The 24,587-nt window shown below is 39.0% G+C and overlaps 1 protein-coding gene across 8 annotated transcripts in view; it reads left to right on the top strand.

Moving 5' to 3' along the window:
- Ccdc91 (coiled-coil domain containing 91) overlaps nucleotides 1–24,587 on the top strand; it is a 197,413-nt gene that overhangs the window by 143,934 nt on the left and 28,892 nt on the right. For 7 of the 8 annotated variants that reach the window (XM_042677627.1, XM_042677620.1, XM_042677623.1 and 4 more), the window contains one exon: nucleotides 19,265–19,378. The exons of the other annotated variant lie outside the window; for it this stretch is intronic. In XM_042677627.1, coding sequence (XP_042533561.1) covers nucleotides 19,265–19,378 — 114 coding nt within the window. The remainder of the gene's footprint in view (nucleotides 1–19,264; nucleotides 19,379–24,587) is intronic. 8 annotated transcript variants of the gene reach the window in all.

The raw sequence follows: 24,587 nt of genomic DNA, 5'->3' as shown, positions 1-24,587 counted from the left end.
GTGTAGGACATATTTAAGTATCTTTTGTAGGGATGGTTTGGTGGATCTATGTTTCAATTTTTCTTTGCTATGGAACGTTTTTATTTGTCCTTCCATTATGAAGCAGAGTTTTGCTGGGTACAGTATTTTTGGTTGATAGTTGTTTGTCTTTAGGGTGTAGCACACATAATTCCAGGCTCTTCTTGCTTTCAACGTCTATGCTGAGGAATCTGAAGTTATTCTGATTGGTTTCCCTTTATAGATGATTGGTTTTTTTTCTTCCTGATCCTTTACCTGGTCTCAATTGATCCTGTGTGGATTACAGTGTGACAGTGGGATGTCTTGTTCTGGTCTGGTCTATTTGGGTTCTAAAGGTTTCTTGTATCTGAATGGGCCTATCTCTTTGCATGTTTGGGATGTTCTTTGCTTGGATCCTGTTAAAAAAAATTTGTATACCTTTAACTTCTGTCTCTAGGTCCTCTACACCCATTAGCCTTAAATTAGGCCTTCTGATGGTGTCTTCTAAATGTTGAATAGATCTATCATATTTCTTGAGTTTGTCTTGAATACTTGTATGGTCTAACCTACTGTCGAGACTTTCTACTTTGTTTTTTATTTCCTTTCCTTCTAATTGATCAGATTCGATGGCTTCAAATTCTTTGTTGGGCCTTTGTTTTAGATCTTGTATGGACTTTTTACCTCCTTAATTTGGTTTTCAGTGTTCATTCTCCAATCCCTTAGTTGATTGGTTATAATTTCACTAGACTCCCATTCCTTCCGTTGGGCTTCATTCAGCATTCTCTTTGTGGCCTGCATGGATTCCTCCAGCTTTCTGTTTGTGAATTCAGTGAATGTCTCTACTAATCTTTATTTATTCTCAGTTTGCTCGTGCAGTTCCTCTATTAATCTTTGATTAGCCTTCTCATGCTCATGAAATTCCTGTATTAATTTTTGGTTAGCCTCATCATGCTCACGCGTTCCCTATCACGATCACAGAGTCCTTTGCAGGCTTTCAGTCTTTTCATTCAGTAATGTTTGTAGAGCATTTGGGGAACTCTTGTCGGATTATTCATCAAGTGCTCTGTTGCCTGATTATCATGAGCAGCAGTTGAGATACCTGGAGTTGCCATTTTTCTTTTGTTTCTCCAGCTTGTTCTGCCCACTTGGGTATGAAAGCAAACCTATTATGCACTAGAACATTGTTTTTTAAGACAACCATCAACGAGAGCCCTGTAGTTGCACAGATTGTTTGATACAGTAAAAATGAGTACAGATACAATCTAGCTCAACAAATACAATCTAGTTCAACAACAATCAACTAGGGGTCAATGGACTAAGGATATCAAAAAAGGAGTCAACAGACCAGAAATTTATAGGTTTAGGGAGAATTGTGAGGAGAAAATAAGGTTAGAGAAATGTGGGGAGGGAAAGGGAGAAGAGGTAATTATAACCAAGACCTAAATTCAGAAAGAGGAAAGGGCAGAAGGAAGGGACAAGAGAGATACAAAGAAAAATGAAAAGTAAAAAATTTAAAAGTGAAACACTTAAAAAGTATATAAGTATAAAGAAATAGTACAATTAAGGGAGCTAAGGTTGAGAGTTTGTGAATTTAGTAATTGATATCTGAATTAAGTATGCACACAATGAAGGATAAGGTCTAATAATCAAAGATGGGTATATATCTGAGGATGAACAGAAAAGCAACTAAGTAAATAAAAAAAAAAAACCAAAAAGGACCAAAAGGGAAAAGGGTAAAAAGATAATTAAAAAAATTAAAACCTAAAGTAAAAATTATGAAAAAAAAAGAAAACATTTTTTTTTTTAATTAGGTAGAAAAAAGAGTTCTTCAATTTTTTTGGATGGGAGATCTTGTCTCCCCTGTGTCTGTGACCAGTCTCTTGGTGGAGTGTCTGGTTTGTCTGAAGTTTGATTGGTTTCTTAATCAGTTTGCTTGAGCAGGTAAAATGAAGTTCTGCCTTACCAGGGATTTTATGACCATCCTCTCCCAGGCTGGTTCAGTGGGAGGATGATCTGCTTTGAGCATCACAAAAGAGGGAGATGGCTGTTTCCTCTAGCTTGGAGTTGTTCTTATGGGTCTGGGTTGTGGGTAGGGTTGAGGCCTGTCAGTAATCAGTAGCTTTTCCTGAGGGGCTTAGCTCCTGAGATACTCACACAGCCCAGCCTGGAGCCATTCTCAGGAGTTTTGTTTACTGAGTTTCCAATTGTTTTTCTTTTACCCTCCTGCAGCTGGGTCCACTGCTTGTGTTGCAGTGGGGTGGGGCATTCTCTGGCTCTGTTTACTCAGTGAAGAAAGTCACTCCTCCATGGGCGGAACTGTCTCTTCCTGGAAGGGCAAAGTTGCACCAGAGGTGGAGCTGAGCCCTGCAGGTCAGGTTCCTTTGATCTGTTGAATGGTTCCTATTCTCTTATTCCAAGTCCTGAGTCTTTGTCAGTATCAAAGCTGGAGTTCTTGTCATGGCTGCTCTGTGAGAAGGCGTGAGAATGTCTTGTGGGGTACTCAGCCTTTCCCTTAGTTTCTGAGTTATCCACAGTCTGTGACTGTCTGTGGTCAGCAGGATGAAGATTTCCACTTCTTGTCAGTTTTTGCTGGTGATGAAGTGGAACCCTCTTGCACACCGCCTCTGAGCACCTTTGTCCTGGACTCTCTCTGTTGATATGGCAGCAGCCACAGCCACTGCCCCTGCCGCCACCACCGTGGACACCAGTGAGTGCTCGAATATGTCTCCTTAACCAAGATGCCTGAACTTTTTCCAATCTGGCCAAACTCTGTTCTTTGATACCACAATTGGTGTGACTGACTCTCTAGCCTTGGACTTTTCACTGGAACACCAAAACTTGTTTCTATGCAAGAGCTTGTTTAGTCCCCACCTTCTCCTCTGCCATCTTCCTCTCCCATTCTTTAATTGCATATTTTATTTTAATTTTCATTGTTATTATAATGGTGATGTACAAAGGACTTATAGTTACAGGAGTCAGGTAATGAGTACATTTCTTTTTGGACAATGTCACCCCTTCCCTTGCTCTCTCCCAGTATTCCCTCCAATCCCCATCTACAAGTTGTATAGTTTATTTTCAATATAGCGTCTAGTGAATGCCACTGCTGCATTTGTTCATCCTTTGTCCCTCCATTTCTCTTAGTGTCATTTTTAATATCAAAAGTTTAATGTCAGTCTGGAGCCAGTGGCTCATTCCTGAAATCCTAGCTTCTCAGGTAACTGAGATCTAAGGATTGTGATTTAAAACCAGCCCAAGCAGGAAAGTGTGTAAGGTTCTTATTTTCAGTTTACCAGCAAAAAAGACAGAAGTGGAGGTATGACTCAAGTGCCTCCAGTGTTAGAGTACATGCCTTGAGTGAAAAAGCCAAAGAACAACAAGAGGTCCTGACAAATTCTACTAACTACTGACACCAAAAAAGGAGGATGTGAGTGTGTGTGTCTGTCTGTCTGCCTGCCTGCCTGCCTGTCTGTCTGTGTGTATGTGTATGTATGTATTTTTCAGATACCAAACTTAAATGATTCTTTTTTCTTTAGTACTGAGGATTGACCCCCAAGGCCTTGTACATGCTAGGCAACTACTCTACTACTTGAGGTACACTCTTAGTCATTTGTTGACTTATTGATTGTGTGATATATATTCTTGTTAACTTTGCCTGGGCTAACCTCAAACATTTGATCCCTTGTGTTGACCTCCTGAGTAATGGGTATTATAGGCATTCAGTATCTTTCTTGGCTTAATGAAATACTTGGAAATTAATCTGGGAGAGTTGAAGATAATTATGTCCAATTTGAGAAAGTGTTTAAACAAATCCTGTCTGTGTGCTCTTCTGTGATATGTGGCTAGAGCATCCCTATCATGGTCATTCTCACTGGAATCATGTGCATTGTAGTTATAGAATGACACCAAAAATTGGAAATTTGAAATGCACCAGATATTGGAACATTCTAAATTTCAAATTTTGAGAGAGAGAGAGAGGGAGCCAAATGGTCAGTGAGAAGTGAGCAGAACTTTCTTGATTTTCTGTGATTCAGAACAAAACAGCCACAGCATAATTACACAACAAGGTTGAAAAGACAAGGTTGAATACGTTGTGTGGAACTCTGCACATAAGCTGTCCTGTCAGGTAGATGAGAGTGAATGCTCCTTGCTATAGTCACAGTCCACCGCTGCTCAAACGTGAGAAAGTACTTAAAGAACAGAAGAAATAAAAATCCCACACAAAATGACTAAGATTCAAGTTAGCATAGCTAGAGTGTAGTCCACTCCTCCACCAACACTGTAGACAGACAGCACAACTTGTAGCAGGTGCAGTATTTTTATGCCATAAGTCCTCGTTAATGTACACTGCTGACAGGACTAGAGCAGTTATCACAGATGGCATTGCTCTCAGATGCTTCTTCCAAAACCTACCTGCCCCACCCTGTGAGGCCTAAGGAGAAAGCATCCACACAGATATACTCTGTCAAAATACACAAACTCTAGCTAGTCACTGGTGGCTTACACCTGTCATCTTGGGAGGCTAAGATCTGAGGATCTTGGTTCAAAGCCAGGTGGAGCAGTGGAGCTCAAGGACAGTGCCCAAGCTCTGCATTTAAGCCCTAGGACCAGCACCAAAACAAAGAAAGAAAGAAAAATTCTTACCAGAGAAGTAACAGGGACTCTTGCTACAAAACCCATTGGAAATTTACATAATACTCCACAATCATCCAGTATCCCAGGATGGATCGTCAAGCAAAGGCTGTTTTGTAGAGAGACCATCTCATTGGGGCACTGGGGGCTTGTACCTGTACCCCTAGCTACCCAACGGGCTTAAATCCAAGGATCATGGTTCAAAGCCAGCCAGGACAGACTGTTATTTCCAATTAACTAGCAGAAAGCCAGAAATGAAGGTGTGGCTCAAAGTTGTAGAGCACCAGCCTTGAGAGAAAAACCCAAGTGAGACTATAAGGCCCTTGAGTTCAAGCTCCAGGTCCAGCACAAAAATGAATGAATGAATGAATAAAATATAACAAAAGGCAAAAAGGGGAGTGGGGATAAAGCTGCCACAGAGAAGGACCAGCTCATAAAGCAACCCATTAAAATGAAGGTTTCTCATCAGAAACTCTAAAGGCCAGGAACACACAGACTATTGTATTTCAAGACTGGGAAGAAAACTAGATTATCATATTCCGCAAGATCATCCTTCAGAATTGCAAGAGAAACAAAGAGCTTCCTAATAAAAAGATAACTCATGAATTTTCTAACCACAAAGCCATCATCACAGAAGATACTTAAAGTAATTGTCCACGCAGAAGATGAAGATAACTACCCTAAGTACACAGGAAGAAGTAAATCCACTGGAAGAGCAGATAAGCAGGTGAGAATTAGGAAAGAATCAAACACTGGTAAAACAATGAAAGAACAGGAACTAAGTCATATCTTCAACTATGGCTAAATATAAATAGTTTTAATTCTCCAATTGAAAGATAAGATTAATGGATTAGATTAAAGGGCAATGTCTGTAAGCAACAAACATCACCAGCAAGGATGTACACAGAATGAGAGGATGGGAAAGCCTAGTTCTCTGTAAGCAAGTGTAGATGCCTGTAGTCATCTCTGGCAAGAAGACTTCAGGGATAAAACGAATCAACAGAGGCAGATTAAGATCACTACTTGTGTGGGCAAAGGGAACAATCCATCTGGACAGGAAAGTCTTTGTGAGACTCTTATCTCCAATTAATCCCCAGAAAACTGGAAGTGGTGCTAGGGCTCAAGTAGTAGAGTAGCTAGACTTATGCTTAAGAGCTCAGGGACAGTGCCCAGGCCTACAACCTACCAAAACAAAAAGAATGTATGATTGTATATGTATATATGTATAATGTGTGTATGCATATATATCCATGTGTATCTCTGTATGTGTAAATATATATACATATGCATATACTGGTTGTTGGCTTATGCCAATGTCTATTGTCTATCTCCATGTTCTAAGGACACAGGCATAATTTCACTAATACCCATCAGCCTCAGTTTAAGACCTGTGTCCTCAGGTCCATAAAAGTTCACATTCACAAAGGGTAAACAAAGGAGGGGGCTACAATTTTGATAAGAAATGTACTCACTATCTTGCCCATGTAATTGTAACCCCTCTGTACAGTATATTCACAATAAAAAAATAATAATAATAAAAGAAAAAAAAAGAAAATGAAATCTCTGGAACTGTTAGTAACCATTCTGGGATCATACATTGGGTAATAGCATTCGTGGTCAAGCCAATGGCAGGGCTGAAACCTTGTTATTTAACCTAGAAGATTAAAAAAAAAATTATATATACAAATAGCAAAGTTCGTCATATGTAAAAAGGACTTCCCTCACAGGATAGATATTCATCAATGTATGTGTGTATATATATATATATATATATATATGTACATATAATATATAAATCTATACTTATATATAAATCTATATTGTATATACATAATAAGTGTGTTTGTATGTGTAGAATTTCCCTGAAGAGAACCAGCTCAAAGTAGTTAGCTCAGTACATGATTAAATCCACGACTAAAGGATATACTAGAGAATAAAATCTACATTCCTCTAAGAGTCTTCTGTTTCTATTTCTATATTGTCTTAGATACTTAGGAAATTCCTACTCCATGTATTTTTACCAAATCATTCATATAAAAAAAAAACTCTATACTTGAATTCTAGAAAGTTCTCTCAGAAATAATGTAAAACCCTCTTAAGTACATTTAAAATGTCGGTGTTACCAGTTAAAATTGTTTAAAGCTACCTTTCTTCTAAAAGTATATTGTATTATCTTTAACTAGCTGCACAAAGGGATTTCAATTCAACGTGTTAGTTTATGAATCTAGTGCATTTCGAAAGCTGCCTCTCAAAATAATTCTGAGAGCTGGGTGCTAATGGCTCATGCCTGTAATCCTAGCTACTTGCGAGGCTGAGAGCTGAAGATTTGGTGTGAAGCCAGCCCAGGAAAGAAAGTCTGTGAAACTCTTCTCTCCAATTATTTCCAGAAAATTGGAAATGGAGCTGCGGCACAAAGTGGTAGAGCACTAGCCTTGAGCAAAAAAGGAGGCCCTGAGTTCAAGCCTCATGATCAGAGGAAACAAAAATAGTTCTGAGAACTAAATGGAATTTTATGTTTTAACCTTGATCTTTAATTCACACTCAGTTTTAACACTTGTTATATTATATTTTGCCTAGCTTTGCTATCTCTTTTATATATATATAATCTCTGTTTGGTGAGAATTGTTTAACTGTGAGTACCACTGAGGAGTTCATAAGATGTGCTTTTGCAATACACATGATTACATAATGTGGTTTACAAACTGCCTCAAGAACTGGTGTGTAGATCAAGAGCTAGAAGCCTTGCCTAGAGACAATAACCCTGAGGTCAGTCCCCAGTACTTCAAAGGGGGAGAGGAAAGAAAAGAGGGAGGGAGAGAGGGAAGCAGGAAAGGAAGAAGGAAAGGAGGGAGGAAAGGAGAAGAAAACAAAAGAAAAACAAGGACAAAAGCAAGAGGGTCTTCATTAGGATACCATGAGATAACGTGGTGGACTCCCAGGGATATGGAGGGGTGCTTATATATTAGCAGGTATATTGATTGCTCTTGATAAAAGGTAAAAGATCAGCTTATGTGTCATTTCTCTCCTCGAGGACATCTTTGTGGCATTAGACTTTGGAGAAAGGGACTTCTGGCTTGTGATGTGTCATGTCAAATCCGTATTGAACAGGAAACATTGTGCACTGCCAACCCATACAAAAGTTTTGAGTAAATTACTGTAGTTATGGCAGAAGAAAACAAAATTTCTTTCTATTTTTATGTATTTTCAAATGAATCATAAATTGTCATTCAGTCCATAAATTAGGGTGTGTGGGTGTGTGTACGCGCATATGCATGCACATGTGCACACGCATGTATACATAAATGCACACTAGTACTAGTTTGAACTCAGGGCCTGGGCATTGTCCCTGAGCTCTTGTGTCAAGGCTAGCACTCTACCACTGGAGCCATAACTCTGCTTCTGGCTTTTTCCTGGCAAGTTGCAGTTAAGAGTGAGGTTCCTCAGATCTCATTCTGAGTAGATAGAATTGCAGGAGTTAAGCCACCAGCACCTACTTGGCTGGATATGTCTTTTAACCTATGAAAAGCCATCAAACAAACAAACAAACAAACCCAAAACCGAAAAAGAGGTGGCCATGAACTGAAAAACTTGGGGGACTCTAACACAGTATGTCATCATTGTATGTGGTACTCTGGGGCCACAAGAATGTAAGATAGGGCTTCTACCCTTAAGTGCATTTTCTCTCCATTGGAGAGACAAATTCCCACATTTATGGCATCAACTAATTTCCTATTACCATAACAAACACCTGTGACAATCAGCGTATAGAGAAAAGGTTTCTTTTGGCTCAGCTTTTGGGCATTTCAGTCCATGATCTGGTATACCACATTACCTATAGGCCACTAGTGGGGAGAACAGTAGGACAGCACATTATGGCCGGAGCTTGGGGAACAAAGCTGCTCTTGGCCAGGAAGTAAAAGAGAGACAAGGAAGGGGCCAAGGTCCCATTGTCCCCTCCAAGGGTACACATTAAATGAGCAAGTCTCCCTTGCTATGTGCTAATCTATTCAAGGCACCACCATCTCTTGACAGGGCCACACCAGGCTGCCAAGCCTTCCCTTACTTGAATCTTTGGGGTGCCTTGATTTCCAAGCTTTTAGCAACCTTGAATTGTGTTTATTTACTCTGTGATCAGATACTATGACTAGAACCATAATTATATTTATGATTTGTAATAAAGTCGCATTTCAAAGGATATCAGTTTGGTATGTTATCAATTCACATGTTCAAATTCTAAGTTATAGAGTGTTTTGAGAGTAATGAAATATACAGGCTTTTCCAGAAGTATATTCACAGAGAATTTTCTAATCTGAATACCTGCTCAGGAGTTTTGCAAGCCTTGAAGTGTTTCTGAAAAGATTCTTAACGATGCTGAAACTGAATTGTGAAGAATGAGGGTCGCGAAACAGAAGGAATAGTAAATCATTCTCAGCTAGAAAATGATGGCATGACCAGGGTACTTACATCCATGAAAAAACAGTGGTAGCTTTTACAGAGATTACCTTCATACAGTCACTAATAACTCCATGAGGTCACAGGTCATTGTCTTCAAAGATCTTCTGATGGTTTATGAATATATCACCACAAAATATATTAATGAAAGACGAGATAATGCCTTGCATTAGATGACACTCATGGTGGAAGCATTTGAATCAAACAAGGAAGGGAATATGCGTTAGTGATTGGTGGATATAAATATGACGGAATGAAAATGATGTGGAAGAAAATAACACACAAAGATGGCATTGATGTACTTCATCAAATAATAAGAACCTTGAAGTCCAGATGGCAACATTCACATTTAACATTGTCTGAAATCAGTTAACTCTGGCAACTCATGGCACAGGAGTTAAAAAAAAATAGTCAAAATAGTCTCTGTGGAAGATTAATATGACATCTTAAATGTGATGTGGCTGAATGGAGCAGGAGAAAGTCTAGTTAAGGGCACTCCTGGAAGCTGCTGGCACACTTGACATGCAAATAAGAGGTATCCCAGCACAAGTCATGGCTGTTGAAATGGCAAAGAAAAGAAAAATAAACATTTTGAAGGGAAGAAAGCCAATCCTGATGACTGGAAATAGAATATGAGTTCACACATGCTTGAAGACTTGACAGTTTCATTCTGATAAGTATAACAGTACCCCTGAGATAGGAAAAAATGATAATTTTAGTGTAATTTTATTCTGAAGGAAGGCACAAAAGAAGTATCTTTTGTCGAAGTAGAAAAGATTTGAAAGCTTCATACTTCTTTAATTATATCACTTACTGCCAATAACTTGATTGTAATCAATAAATGCTTCTATTCACATTAGATTTGTGGAGGATTTATGTTGTTAAGAAGCTTAGTACCTCAGTGGCCCTTCTTTTGGAAGAAGACCCATTGGTAAAAAGGGACATTTTTTTGTAGCTTCATGATGGGTCCAGACTTGCCCTTTGTCTTCTAAACGTGCATGGTAGTATCAGAAAGAGCTCACCCACAGCCTGTTCCCCATTGTGGGCACTCTTACAGACCCATCCAGTCAGTAGAAAGTAGTGTCATCACCACAGAGAAGATTCAAAGGGATTTTATTCTTGGGAGTGTTAAAGGGAGTGTTGTTGGTCATGGGGCTTGAACAGGCCTGGGCACTGTCCCTCAGCTCTTCAGCTCAAGGCTAGCGCTCTTATCACTTGAGCCACAGTGCCACTTCTGGTTTGCGCCACTTCTGATTTTCTGATGGTTTATTGGAGATAAGAGTCTCAGCCTTTCCTGCCTGGTCTGGCTTTGAACTGTGATCCTCAGTTCTCAGCCTCCTTAGTAGCTAGGATTATAGGCATGAACCACCAGCACCTGGCTTAGAATGGATTTTTAAAAATAGGAATTAAAAAAAATAAGATGGAATAGGGAAAAAAATTAGAAGACTATCAATACACTGTGCAACATGGTTGAATTTCAAAAATAGTATGACTAATGAAAGATCAAGAAAAGCATGCACAATCTTTGATTTATGTAGTATGAGGTTTTTTTTAAAAAACTTTATGACCTTTAAAAAATAGGCAAGGGACTGGGAAGGTGGCTCAGTGATAAAGTGCTTGCCTTGCATGCATGAGGCCCTGGGTTCGATTCCTTAGCACCATATAAACAGAAAAAACTGTAAGTGGTACTGTGGCTCAAGTGGTAGAGCACTAGCCTTGAGCTGAAGAGCTGAGGGACAGTGCCCAGGCCCAGAGTTCAGGCCCCACAACCGACAAAAAAAAAAAAAGGCAAAAGAAGTTCATGGGGATAGAAGTCAGAACTGTGGTTCTCTCTGAATGGAAGAACATGAGGGAACTATAAATATTTTTGTTGATAAGGATTTTGCATATAAAGGCTGTGTATATGCAAAAATTTAGAGTCATAGGGCACTGTTGGCTCACCCCTGTAATCCTAGCCACTCAGGAGGCTGAGATCTGAGAATTGCAGTTCAAAGCCAGCCTGGGCAGGAAAGCCCATGAGATGCTTATCTCCAGTTAACCATCAAAAACTTGGAAGTAGTGGTGTGGCTCAGGTGGTAGAGTGTGAGCCTTGAGTGAAAAAGCTAGCTAAGCAAGAGTGCAAGGCACTGAGTTCAAGTATGTACAGTACTGGTACATGCAAGCGCGCGCGCACACACACACACACACAAATTTTCTGAGCCACCATGCTTCAGATTCCTGCACTGAGGAATGTTTTTAAAAAACTAAACATAAGAAAAAACAATGTGTTCTTTATTAAAACAGTTATTAACTTTAAAATGTGAGTGAAGGCGCTAACATGGCACTTCAAAGGAGAAACAGAGCCTCAAATTCTTACATTAGAAAATATGAGTCTAGAAAATACCATGCTGACCTATCCACTTTATTCAGGAAGTTAGAATTGGGAGAACAGAAAAAAAAAATCCAAAGTAAATAAAAGGGGACAAATAAGAGAGGTTGTGACAGAAATGCATTGCCTAGATTGGAAAATTCCAAAAATATATACTGTTATTTTTTTAAACCATAAAATCCACAAATATTTGGCAAGATTGGTAAAGAGAGGCTTTAATGAATCTTGGTGGGGTAAAGGACATTTAACACATATATGACACAAATTTTTTTTCTTCTTTTTTTTATTTTTTATTGTGAAAATACTATACAGAGGGGTTACAATTACATGGGCAAGATAATGAGTACATTTCTTTTTTTTTTTTTTTTTTTTTTTTGGGTCCGGTCGTGGGGCCTGAACTCTGGGCCTGGGCGCTGCCCCTCAGCTCTTCAGCTCAAGGCTAGCGCTCTACCGCTTGAGCCACAGCGCCACTTCCGGCTTTTTTCTTTTTGCTTATGTGGTGCTGAGGAATTGAACCCAGGGCCTCATGCATGCAAGGCAAGTGCTCTACCACTGAGCCACCTTCCCAGCCCCAATGAGTACATTTCTTATCAAGCATTGTAGCCTCCTCCTTTGTTTCCCCTTCCCATCCCTTCCCATCCTCCCCCCACCCCCACCCAATCCTCCCTGCCCCCCCCCCACCAAAGTTGTAATGTTTGTTTTTGACATGACTTGTACATCTCAATGTTGCAATGGGTCCACCTGTATCCCTATTTAAATGATTTGTTTTTCCCCTTCCCCTCCACAAATTATATCGACATCAAATACAGTGAAAGCAGGGGTTATACTCTGGGGGAGGGACATACAAAGCAACAAAGAAATAATCTCTTATAAATGCGTTAGAAACAAATGCATGAAAGAAAAAAAAATAAATACATATCTTAGGGTTCATTTTCCTAACATCACCTTATCTGACCTTTTCTGCTTGACTCATACATATACTAGATATTGCAAATAAGGGAAACCATGGGACCTATGTTTCTTTGGGCTTGGCTTACTTCACTTAATATAATTTTTTCCAAGTCTTTCCATTTCCTAACAAATGGGGCAATGTCTTTCTTTCTGATGGAGGCATAGAATTCCACTGTGTATATATACCACATTTTCTTGATCTATATGACACAAATTTTAAGAATGACAGATTCTCATGAATAACTTATTCTCCAGAAAGTAATTAGAAATTCTAAACAGTTCTGTAGATATAAAAGAAACTTCATCGGTAGCTTTAAAATATCCAGATAGTCATGAAAAATACTCTTCTCCACAGATTGAAATTCATTTGCTGTTAGGGTTTGTCTAGGCATGGATGGATAGGCAGACAGACAGATCCATGGATACATAGATATTTTGTGATATATGATAGATACATATAATTAAATAGTAATAATTGAGATGGAAGAATGATAGATAAATGTGATGGGTGGATGGATAGATAGGTAGATGGGATGAATACACACATACATGTATACATACATACACACATGCATACATACATAGAACAGATTCAGAAAAGAGAAAAGGCACACATTGTAAAACGTGCAGATACTAGTTTATTGAGGTGACCAAGATAAACATATCCAATGGTATGCTAATGGCACACACCTTCTGAAAAGAAATATGCTTCATCTCAACCATGTTCTCCCTAAAATCCATAACCCTACTTATGAGGGGAAAAAAAGCCAAACATAAATTCTTACAAACTACACGGAATGTACCAGTGCCATGAAAAGAGGCTGGGGACTCATAGCATCGGCAGAGACCCATGAGACATGATGTCTAAATGGGCTAAACTTCTCTCTGTCAGAGAGAAGGGGGGTGAAAGGGGAAGAGCACAGACAAATGGAGAGAGGTGGCAAGTGCAGCCCATACAACACTTCTTCCACATGCAAATGTGAAAGCAGGTAACGAGGGGAGGAGTGGGGTTGGAGACATTAATCAATATGTATTGTACTCACAAACAGGCCCCTTTGTACAACTTCTGAAAAGAGAAGACATTAGCAGAAAACCTGAGAAAGTGCAACTGAAATTTTGTAATCTAGTAATTATCATGGATGTGTCTGTTGTTGTACCTTCGTAACTTTCCTGTAGGTCTAAAATTGCCTCAAATTAAAAAAAAAAATTGTATAATTTCAAACACATTTAGTTACAAAGATGAGGTAAAAAACATAATTTTTTAGCTTTTCCCTGCTGAAACCTCATTGAAATAGAACGCTACTGAAATGAAGTCTAGAGTGTGACTGAGAAAAATGGTCAACAATCACTATAGAAACTCCTAAACGCTTAGTCGTTGCTGACACTAGACACTCATGAAAATGGGACAGAGATAAGGGACCAAAAAAAAAAGGGTAAAAGTCTTGGTACTAAGCAGTGCCCCACCCCCCATGACATGTGCCCATCCTGGACCAAAGACTAGAACTCTGTACCAGCATAGGGGAGAGTGTAGTACGTAAATGGGCTGTTCAGAGGAGACAGGCTAGACTAAAGGCAGAGCAGTTTGGGCTCCTTGCTGGGATCTGAGTCTTTTTGTTCTCATTTGAGCACTCAGCATGCTGGGAGCCAGACAGGAAACTAAAAGATGTTTACTTAAGGACACTAGACAGCTTAAGATAAAAGACCTAAATATATTGGTATCCAAAATTGCCCCAAGGAGAAGAGGAATGGGACCAGGAGAAGGGGGCCGGAAGGACAAAGGTGGGTGATGGGGAGGGTGAATATGATCAAAGCACCTCTATACATCTATGAAAATGTCATGATGAAGCCCATTATTTTGTACAATTAATATATGCTAATAAAATGAGAAAAAAAATAAAAGAAATCGCCTCGGGAAAAAATCCTAGCCTGATTACTCTGCTGTTAAGATCAGGATCCACAAACCACAATTGCAGGCACAGAGATGCTACTCTGCTCTAATTTAGTGTTCTAGAAACTCAAGTATGTACAGATAATTTCTTATGAAAACAGATAATCACAAAGAGCCTGCAGAGATAGAAAAAGTTTTAACCTCTCATTGATTTCCTCAGAGACACGTGAGTTTGTAGCCATGGAACAAAAGAGGCTATATTCTTAAGACAGCAAGAGTAGAAATAATGAATATAAGAGGTAAAACTTTAAAAACAAACCAGGAGTCAAAAGATGGAATTATAGAAGTTTTCTAGAGAAGAGTATAAACATATAAGGAAAACATAGAGAATAGAAGTGAATTGACCAGGGTATCAGTTTTTCAGCTGAATTTTAAGAAATAAAACAACAAAAAAATATAATCTAGGAAATCAGATTATAGGGTAACAAGTTTCTAGCTATGCCTTAGAACTAGATTAATAATAAATTTTTTTAGGTTATGTCCTTGAACAACAAGCTTCACTTCCAACTTTGTTTTGGTGGTTAATTGGAGATAAGAGACTACAGTCTTTCCTGCCCAGACTGGCTTAAGCAATCTCAGCCTCCTGAGTAGCTAGGTTTATAGGCATGAGCTTCTAGTGAGCAACTCATGGGGTTTTTTTGTTTGTTTTTTTGTGTGTGCCAGGCCTTGGGTTGAACTTCTTTGGCTCAAGGCTAACTTGGGCCACAACACCAGTTCTGGCTTTTTCTGAGTAGTTTACTGGAGATAAGAGTCTCACAGACATTCCTGCCCTGGCTGCCTTTGAACCATGATCTCAGATCTCAGTCTTCTGAGTAGCTAGGATTACAGGTGTGAGCCACTGATAACCTGGCTCCATTTAATCTCATAATGAATTTTTTTATTGAGACAAAATACATAAAAGTTCTCTTAAAGGATAAAAACAATAAGCAAATGATGAGGAATCAGAATGTAATCAAACATCTCAATAACCTTGAAAATTCTGATCAAGACTGCACTCTAGAAGCCCAAACTATCAATTGTGTATGGTGGTAAAAATGAAGGTATTTGTCAGACAAATTAGTGTCAAAGCTTCTTCCCTTATGTCTTTCCTAAGGAATCTCCTGCAAAACATTTCTGCCAGGCAAACCAAAAAAGAACAAATGCCTATTAGAACATGGAAAACTATAGGCTAAACTGAAAAGCGAAGCAGACACTCCAGAGAATGACTGGGGAGCTCTAGGTGTCCATCAGGGCAGCAGATTAGCTAACAAGCATCCAGCTTGGAGGTATGTCTGGAAGAGACACCTTCTAGCAGATAAACAAGATGTCTGATCTCTTGGCACATTGTGCAAATGTATTTAGACAATTGCAAGAGAATTGAGGGATTGATTCATAATAAATGTTTACTCAGAGTAGTCTAATGTAGCCAGTGGCTCACTCCTGTAACCCTAACTACTCAAGAGGCTGAGATCTAAGGGTTGTGGTTAAAGCCAGCCTGGGAAAGTCCATGAGACTTATCTCCAGCGAACCACCAAAAAGCAGAAAGCAGAGCTGTGGCTCAAATGTTAGAATGCTATCCTTGAGCAAAAAAAAAAAAGAGCTAAGGAATAACATCCAAGCCCTGAGTTCAACCCCCAGTAAATGGTACCAAAAAAAAAAAAAAAAAGACAATACATAATTGTATTCTTTATTTTTAAACTGTCCAACTTCTGTATGAAAAACCTTATCATCCTCAATTCTGTAGGATGAGCAACCCACACAAATGTGAGGAGCCCTTGGTCATTAAGGCTGTTGTTAGCAGTAGCCAGACATCTCATTACAGGTGCACCCGTGGTGGAGCCCAGCCACAATCTACAGCTGAGCCATTTTTGAATTTCCAGCTTGTAGAATCATGACCTAAATGGGATGTGGGCAAATGCTTTTCAATAAAGGGCTGTATGGCCACTTTTTAGGGTTTCTAGGCCAAGAGAATGTTATAATGATTCTTCAAAATGAGTAGGAAAAAAAGGTAATTTTTATTGATGAATTCTAAGATAACAACAAAAAATATTTAGTAATGTGGACTTACTAATGAAAAGAGTAGAATTGTCTTTGAAGGAGTAACATTGTTTTGTTTTGCTTTTGTGTTAATGCTGAGACTTGAACTCAGGGTCTGGTCACTGTCCCTTAGCTTTTTCACTCAACCCTGGCATTTTAACACTTGAACCACAACTCCACTTTGGCATTTTGCTGGTCAAGATTCTCACAGATTTTCCTGCTGGGCTGGCATAAAGCCGGTATCCTCTGGTCTCAGCCTCCTGAGTAGCTGGGATGACAGGTGTGAGCTTCCACATCTGTCTGGAGGCATTTTGTTGTGCTTTGCTGTGACCATTGATGTTAGTTTAAATGTTTATTTTTTTGGCAGTACTGGAATTTGAACTCAGAGCCTTGCAGTTGCTAGGCAGATACCCTACCACTTGATTCATGATCTCAGCCCTTTTTGCTTTAGCTCCCTATTTCAAATAGGAAACACAGTCATAATATTAACGTACACATGTGAAAATGGAACCAGGTAGCTTGAAGGAAGGGAGGGAGGGGTAATTTTGGGAGAGATGGGGGAGAATGATAGGAGGGTGACATTGATCAAGATGCGTTGTACTCATAAATGGACATGTTGAATTGAAATACCTTTCTGTAACTATTTAAAGATAATTTTCTTTCTTTTTTTTGGGGGGGGGGGGGTTCTGGTTGTGGGGCCTGAACTCTGGACCTGGGCGCTGTCCTTCAGCTCTTCAGCTCAAGGCTAGCGCTCTTACCAATTGAGCCACAGCGCCACTTCCGGCTTTTTTCTTTTTGCTTATGTTGTGCAGAGGAATCGAACCCAGGGCCTCATGTATGCAAGGCAAGTGCTCTACCACTGAGCCACCTTCCCAGCCCTAAAGATAATTTTCTAAAGATTTAAAAACAAGGTCTCTTGCTTTTTGTCTGGCTTGCCTCAGAACATAAACCTGCTCCTTAGAGTTGTCACATAGCTAAGATTTACAAGCATGTAACACCCCATCTAGCTTATTTGTTGAGAATGGAGTCTTACCAACTTACTGCTCAAGTTGCCCTCCATCCACAGTTCTGTGTAATTTACCTCCCTTCTATAATTGGGATTATAGGGATGTGCAGCTGTGCCCAATCTCAATTTTCCAATTGGTTGTCTTGCTGACTAATAGAAAAATGTTGATGCCAATGTAAATAATTGAGAGCTAAAGAATTTTTTTCTATAACCTTCATTTTAATCCATGAAACACTTTAGCAGAAAATATTGCTACTTCTGAAAAAGTGCTAACATTTTTCAGAATTATAGGCCTTTTTTCCCCCTTAATGTGCTATTACGAAATCTCACAGGTGACGTGCAGTTGCTAGAATGGAATTGAGCTCTCCCCTTTGAAACACTTAGCTTACCAGGTAGAAGTTTTGCCTCCTATTTTGGTGCCCAGCACTCAGCAACTTAACTTGGCACGAGAAGCAAATAAACAATAAATCTTACCACCAGGCCACACTGAATTGTGGTATGAAGGCAAAATTCAACTGGAATTGAACAACTTCCGTATATGGATGTTCTTGAAGAATAAACACAAGTTGGAAATCCTCTGTAGATAGTACAAAGTCCAGGAAGGCAATCAATCTGTCATGTAAATATCAAACGGAAGGTTGGCGAAGAAGCCATTGGAGTCTGCCAGGCGCTTGCTGTGGAAAGGCTGCCTCCCTCTTGTGCCCTTTGACCAAGGCTAGAGGACCATCCTGCGAGACTTCCAAGAGATCCAAAACACTTTGACATACTTATTTGTAATGGTTATTATCTTTAAGTAGTTGTACAGAGGAGTTTATGAATTTATGAATATAGTGTATCTTTTTTCAATTTTGACAAAAACATTTATTGTTAAGGACGTATACAAAGGGGTTACAATTCCATAAGTCAGGTTATTAGTACAATGAGTCTTGATCAGTGCCACTCCTTCCATCCTCCCAATCTCTCCCCTCCCCTCAAATCACCTGCTTCCATTTTCACATGTGTGCATTGGATGTAATGACTGTTCAAACTCTTCCTCTCTTCATTCATCTGTCCCCTCTTCTTGATGTCATTGTGATCCAGTGAAACAGCTCTTGGGCATTTGTCCAAAGATTACAAGGCAGCACACAGTAAAGACGCCTGCACATCTATGTTCATTACTGCACTATTCACCATAGTCAAGGCATAGAAACAATTCCGATGCCCAACAATGGATGACTGATCAAGAAAATGTGAGATACATAGATATGTGAATAGATATTGCTGTAGATGTAGATACACACACGTGTACACACACATGCACAGTGGAATTGTGAGAGTGTGGGACTTATCGTTAATCCATCAGGAAGAATAGTACTATGTCCTTGCTGAAAGATATCATATATGTTCCTCTCATAGGTGAAAGTTAGAGCTAAATTACCAACATATATGAAAGCATATACAGGGTCATATGCACATATACACAAACAACTAAAGTATAATATATGCAGGGTAAGACTGTAGTGGACTAACTCCTCTGAACAACCAACAGTACAACCACATAAATACCAGAACCATTAGAAGTCCATACTCTTGTTGGAATGAGTGAGCTCTTGTCCAGTGAATGGGGTTGTTTCTTTGTTTACTGTGCCATCCTTGCTCTCTCACTTGGGTTTTTTGCTCAATACTGGTTCTCTATCACTTGAGCCACAGCTCCACTTCTGTTTTTTTGCTGTTAAGTGGAGATAAGAGTCTCATGGATTTTTCTCTGTCCAAGCTGTCTTGGAACTGTGACCCTCATATCCTAGTCATTTGCGTAGCTAGGATTACAGGTATGAGCCACCATGTTGGTGTATATAAAATGGCCTATATGGTACCTGGTGCATACCTCCCTGACATTCTTCCTCTGCCTCCCATACAGGAAACTGTTGAGGCAGCAATAAGAGAAGAGCAGAAGCGAAGTGCAAAGGCTGTGGAGGAGGCAGTGCGGAGAACAAGGGAGGAGCTGATAGAGTATGTAAAGGAACAGAAGAGGGTGAGTACTTCCTGCCCCCTAGAGCTCATCTGGTCTCTGTGAAACCACATGCCCTTTGTTGTATAATTTAGATACTAGGATTCCAGATTCTTTCCCCAGTAGGTGTATTTGTTCTAATAATTTCTACAAACATAAATGCTACTCAGACCCCAAAACAACCACCATGACTAATTTCCTGCTAGGCTACTAGGAATGTCCGATTTAACACTACGCTTATCAAGAATTTTTGTGTGTATTGGTAACTGGCTTTTGAACTCAGGGCCTGGGTGCTGTCCCTCAGCTTCTTCACTCAAGACTGGCACTGTACCAATTGAGCTGCATCTCCACTTCTGGTTTGGGGGTGGTTCTTTGGAGAAGAGTCTCATGAACTTTCCTGCCCAAGCTGGTTTTGAACCGGGAACAGATCTCAGTCTGCTAAGCACCTAGGAACAAAGGCATAAGCCATCAGCACCTGCCAACATTTGCAGATTTTTCAAATGTTTTGCCAAACAATTGTTTCTTTCTTTAACTTTTATGCATTCACCCCAGTGTGGTTCACAGGGACCTCAGTACATTTAGCAACACAGATCCTTCTGCCAGAGCTCCATTTCAGAAATCAGGGTGCATGTGGAAGTTTATAAAATAATCTCAATTTGATTAATGTGTGTGTCGAAGCAGTAGCTGAAAATGATAGATCAAATTTGATTGTCTTTTCAACATATTCTTAGTTTTAAATCGTATGTAAGGTGAAAAATACTTTCAAGTGAGATATTCAAGATAATCTCTGAAACAAACGTATCAGTTAGGAGACTAAGGCTCATGCCTGTAATCCTGACTACTAAAGAAGCTGAGATCTGAGACTCATGATTCAAAGTCAGCCTAGGCACACAAATCTGAGAGACTTATCTCCATTTAACTAGCAAAAAGCCAGAAGTGCAGGTGTGGCTCACATGGTAGAGTGTTGACCTTGAGCAGTAAAGCCAAGAAAGAGCACAAGGCACAAAAAAATAAAGCAAAAAAATAGTTAAGTTGTGTAAGAATGTTTTATAGTATATTTATATGTTTAGTTTGTTGCATATTACATAAGTTATATAGGTGTTATATGAACATATAAACTATGTATTCTTTTATATAACATAACATAATTAGATGTAAAACATAGTGGTCAGAACAGCAAAATAAGTGAAAAAATAAAAAAAAAAAACAGTAACAAATTGCTAAAGACCATTTCCATTTAACCATCCAAGAAACATTTTATGTGAGACTGGGTATTTGAATACCTTATTCAGGGGAGTTGGTGTGTGGATGCCAGTTCTGGGGCTTATACTAGGACCTGGTTGCAGCACCTTTGCTTTTTTACTCAAGACTCTACCACTTGAGCCACTTTTGGCTGTTTGGTGGTTATTTGGAGATAAAAGTTTCATGGATTATTTTGCGGGGGCTTGTTTTAAACCATGATGCTCAGATCTCAACCTCCTGTGTTGTAGGATTTCAGGCATGAGCCACCATCTTTCAGCTATTACAGAATATTTGCACATCCCTATCTTCCCACCCAGAAAGCAATTTAAAAGCAAAGAAAACATCTGAAATGAATCATCGATCACTGACACCTGGGATCATGTGACATTAGGATCCTGTGTGTCCTCCTTTCTTCCCATACTGAATTCCAGTAGCTTAAGTTCATTTTTATAGATATCTCAAGGACTGGAAATTTCTCATAAAGGAAAAGACATCTCAGAGCTTCTAAACTAAAACTTAGAAGAAACAAGTTATTTTGTTGTTTTCCTTCCTTGTCTTATACAAGTTCATATTCTTTCTTTTACCAAGACACTGAATTAGTGTCTACTTCTAGTGGAAGATGAATTTCTTTTTGACTCTGGAAACACATTTCTAGAACCAAAATTTTCCTTCCTGTTCTCCAACTTACATTTCAACTAGCAACAACCTGAAATTTTCATCATTAGGCACTTCAAAAGCCCTATAGACCTGTTTCCAACTAAGCTTAATTCCAGTCTCTTCTTGAAATGTGAATTTTTTGCAGTTGAGTTTGGTCCTTTCTCTGCCAGCTTCTTGCCTTAAACAATCTTTCCTCTGACTTAATCTTATATTTATCAAATTTACTGAAAGCTTAAAACAAGGGCTGTTTTCTGCCAGTGGTTCATGCCTTTAATCTTAGCTGCTCAGGAAGCTAAGATCTGTGAAGCTACCCAGAGCAACCTAGCAGATTCTAAGATACATGAAGTATAGGTTCCAATCTTTCCACATTTTCTTATTTGCCTTTCTTCTCCATCTCATGCAAATAGCCAAGATGACTAAACTTGTTACAAGTTAGACAAGTTTGACTGAGTGTTTTATAGCTGTAAACATTAGCTTTTCAATTTTCATACTTTATTTGGAAATGCAACATAACATTTTTTTCTTTGGCCTTAGAAAAGAGCTTTTTACATATGATTTTAAACATTTTTTAAAAATTCTATTTCCATTATCTTTAAGTTAGTTCATAAATACAAAACATCTTAGTCAGTGTTACCCCTTCCATCAGTCTTCCCCATCCCTTGTAAACCCCACCTCTTCCCTCCCAATGTTCTCAATTTTGTGGGCTGTGAGTTGAATTTCATGACTATTCTCCCTCCTTCACCTCTCTTCATCCATCTACCCCCTCTCCTTGGTTCCACCCTCCCCCTTTCAAATACTGATTTCCTGGTAGTCATTTCCTTGGACTATGAGTTAACCTTTCGAAGGAATTACATCATTTGAATTCTCATCAGAAAAAAAAAATTGGTTAATATATTTGTGTGCACTTGCATACAACCCCATACATTTTTAGTTGTACAATTATAAATTAGTTTTAACTTCCACATATGCAAGGAAATACATGTCCTTTGTCTCTGGGCCTGAAACATCTGGTTTATAACCAAGCTATCAGGCCCAGGACTTACAATTATATTTAGTTACTGGAATTAACTCATTGTTAATTTAATTTCCTGCCTGGTGGATCACTGGAAATGTTTTTTGTTTGTTTCCTTTTTTGGTTGCCAGTACTGAGATTAGAAGTCTGATTCAGGGCTCTGTCCTGAGCTCTTTCACTCAAGGCTGGTATTCAACCACTTGAACCACACACTTCCACTTTTTCTCTCAACCCTTTAGAATTTCTATTACTTCAGTGGAACTAGACATTTGAAATCCTTTGGGGGCTTTTCTGGAGGACAGCCTTCTCTTTTCATAGAAATTGCTAGGTTAAGTATCATTTCAGATTGATTTTGAAGTTGAGTATTGTAAGCTATCCGCCATATATATATATATATATATATATATATATATATATTTATTTATTTATGGGCAGCCTTATTGTCACATGCTTCATTTTGTGTCACAGAGATTGTGGAATAACAGAAAGGGAAAAGCCACATCCCCCACTCCCCAGGGAGTAGGAATTTATGGTTTATAATGACCTGTGGCCCTTGGGTTACATGAAGAGTTCCAACCCATTCCACGAGTTCAGCTGTTACCGACGAGCTAGCCATGTGGGAGGAAATGTGAACAAATGTGAGCAAGCAGCAGCTCCTCACAGCCAAGCAACGATTCCTCAGAACTCAAATCTCATCCAAATGTAATAAAAGATTCTTTCTTTTTCCTCTTCAGAACCAGAATTACAGACTGTGTTTTCTAAATCACCTCCAGGAAAATAACCTTCAGTTTAGAGGATTCTTTTCATTTAGATTTTTTTTTTCTTTTAGAGAAAGGGCAGGAAGGTCTTATGGTTAAGGCATTGTCAGAATTTCTTACTTACAAAAAGACTCTATGTGTGTGTGTGTCAGTAGTGGGATTTGAAATCAGGACCTGGGTGCTGTCCCTTATCATTTCTGCTGAAGGCTAGTGCTCTACCATTTGAGACACAGCTCTATTCCCAGCATTTTACTGGCTTGGGGAGATAAGAATTTCATAGACTATCTTGTCCATACTGGTTTTGAACATTGACTTCAGATCTCAGTCTCTAGAGTAGCTAAGATTACAGGTGTGTCACCACACCTGGCTAAAAGGATTCTTTTAGTCCAGGTTTGTTATAGTATTTTTGGGTTCTTGTTCATTTCTGAAAATACTAAAAGATTATTATTTGAACTGGAGGTAAGCAAAGGCTGTGATGACATTGTCTAAAAAGAAATGCCCTTATTACCTGACTTATGAAACCCCCTTGTACAATACCTTAATAATAACAAATAAATTTTTTTAAAAATCTCTGAGGACTGAACCCAGGAACTCTCATATACTGGGTAAGTGCCTTACCACTAAAGCTGCATACTCAGCTCTCCTCTGAAACCTGCTAATATGAGTCTCCGATTTGAACATACTGACCAAGGCACAACAAAATGAACGAAGCATTGTTGCTTGAATATGCAGTTGTTCCTAATGGATTCAGCCTTCTCAGCAAATCCTGTGTCCATTCCAAGTAATTAGAAGTTTACTTCAAAACTGTGTACAATCTTCACCCTTTACACGTGGCACAAAACAAATGGGAAGCTCTTTAGATTTAGAAAGCAGTAGAAAACATTTTTGCCAAATTATGTTGCAAGTAGGTCATAAATTATAAAATTTAAATATAGGGAGGAACCTAAACTTAAAAGATAGAAAATCTTAACCAAGCACCAACAGCTCATGTTTGTAATCCTAGCTACTGTAGGAGGTTGAGATTTGAGAGCTATGCTTCAAAGCCAGCCCAAGCAGAAAATTCCATGATACACTTATCTCCAATTAACCACCAAAAAGCCAGAAGTGGAACTGTGGCTCAACTGGTAGAGTGCCAGACTTGAGTGAAAAAAAGCTAAAGAATAATGCTTCAGCCCTAAGTTGAAGCCTGCAGTACTAGTCCCCCTCCATCCCTCAAAAAATGAAAGAAAAAAAAAACCATTACAAATGCAACCACATATTTTGGGAATTTCTTCAAAGTTGCTATGGTAACTACAGAACTACTTTCCTAGTCTTGTAGTCACTTGGCTAATTCTAAAACTGATCCTCAAGTCAGACTGACTTCAAGTCAGACTAGGTGAGTTTCATTATCCTGACGAGAGCATTATTGAGCACTAGGCTATTTATACTGCCACAGAAATGCCACCCTGGCCACCACAGCATTGTTCATTCTCAAGTAATCTGAATATTTCTGCGGTGAATACCTAAATTATGTTATACTTGTCAAAGGTGCTGCCATATTTTAGATGACGAAGCCTTTTTGATT

This window comes from Dipodomys spectabilis, unplaced genomic scaffold, assembly GCF_019054845.1.
Source record: "Dipodomys spectabilis isolate Male_0828 unplaced genomic scaffold, ASM1905484v1 ptg000039l, whole genome shotgun sequence".
In the NCBI taxonomy this organism is placed as follows: Eukaryota; Metazoa; Chordata; class Mammalia; order Rodentia; family Heteromyidae; genus Dipodomys; species Dipodomys spectabilis.
This window is presented reverse-complemented; position numbering and strand designations above follow the sequence as displayed.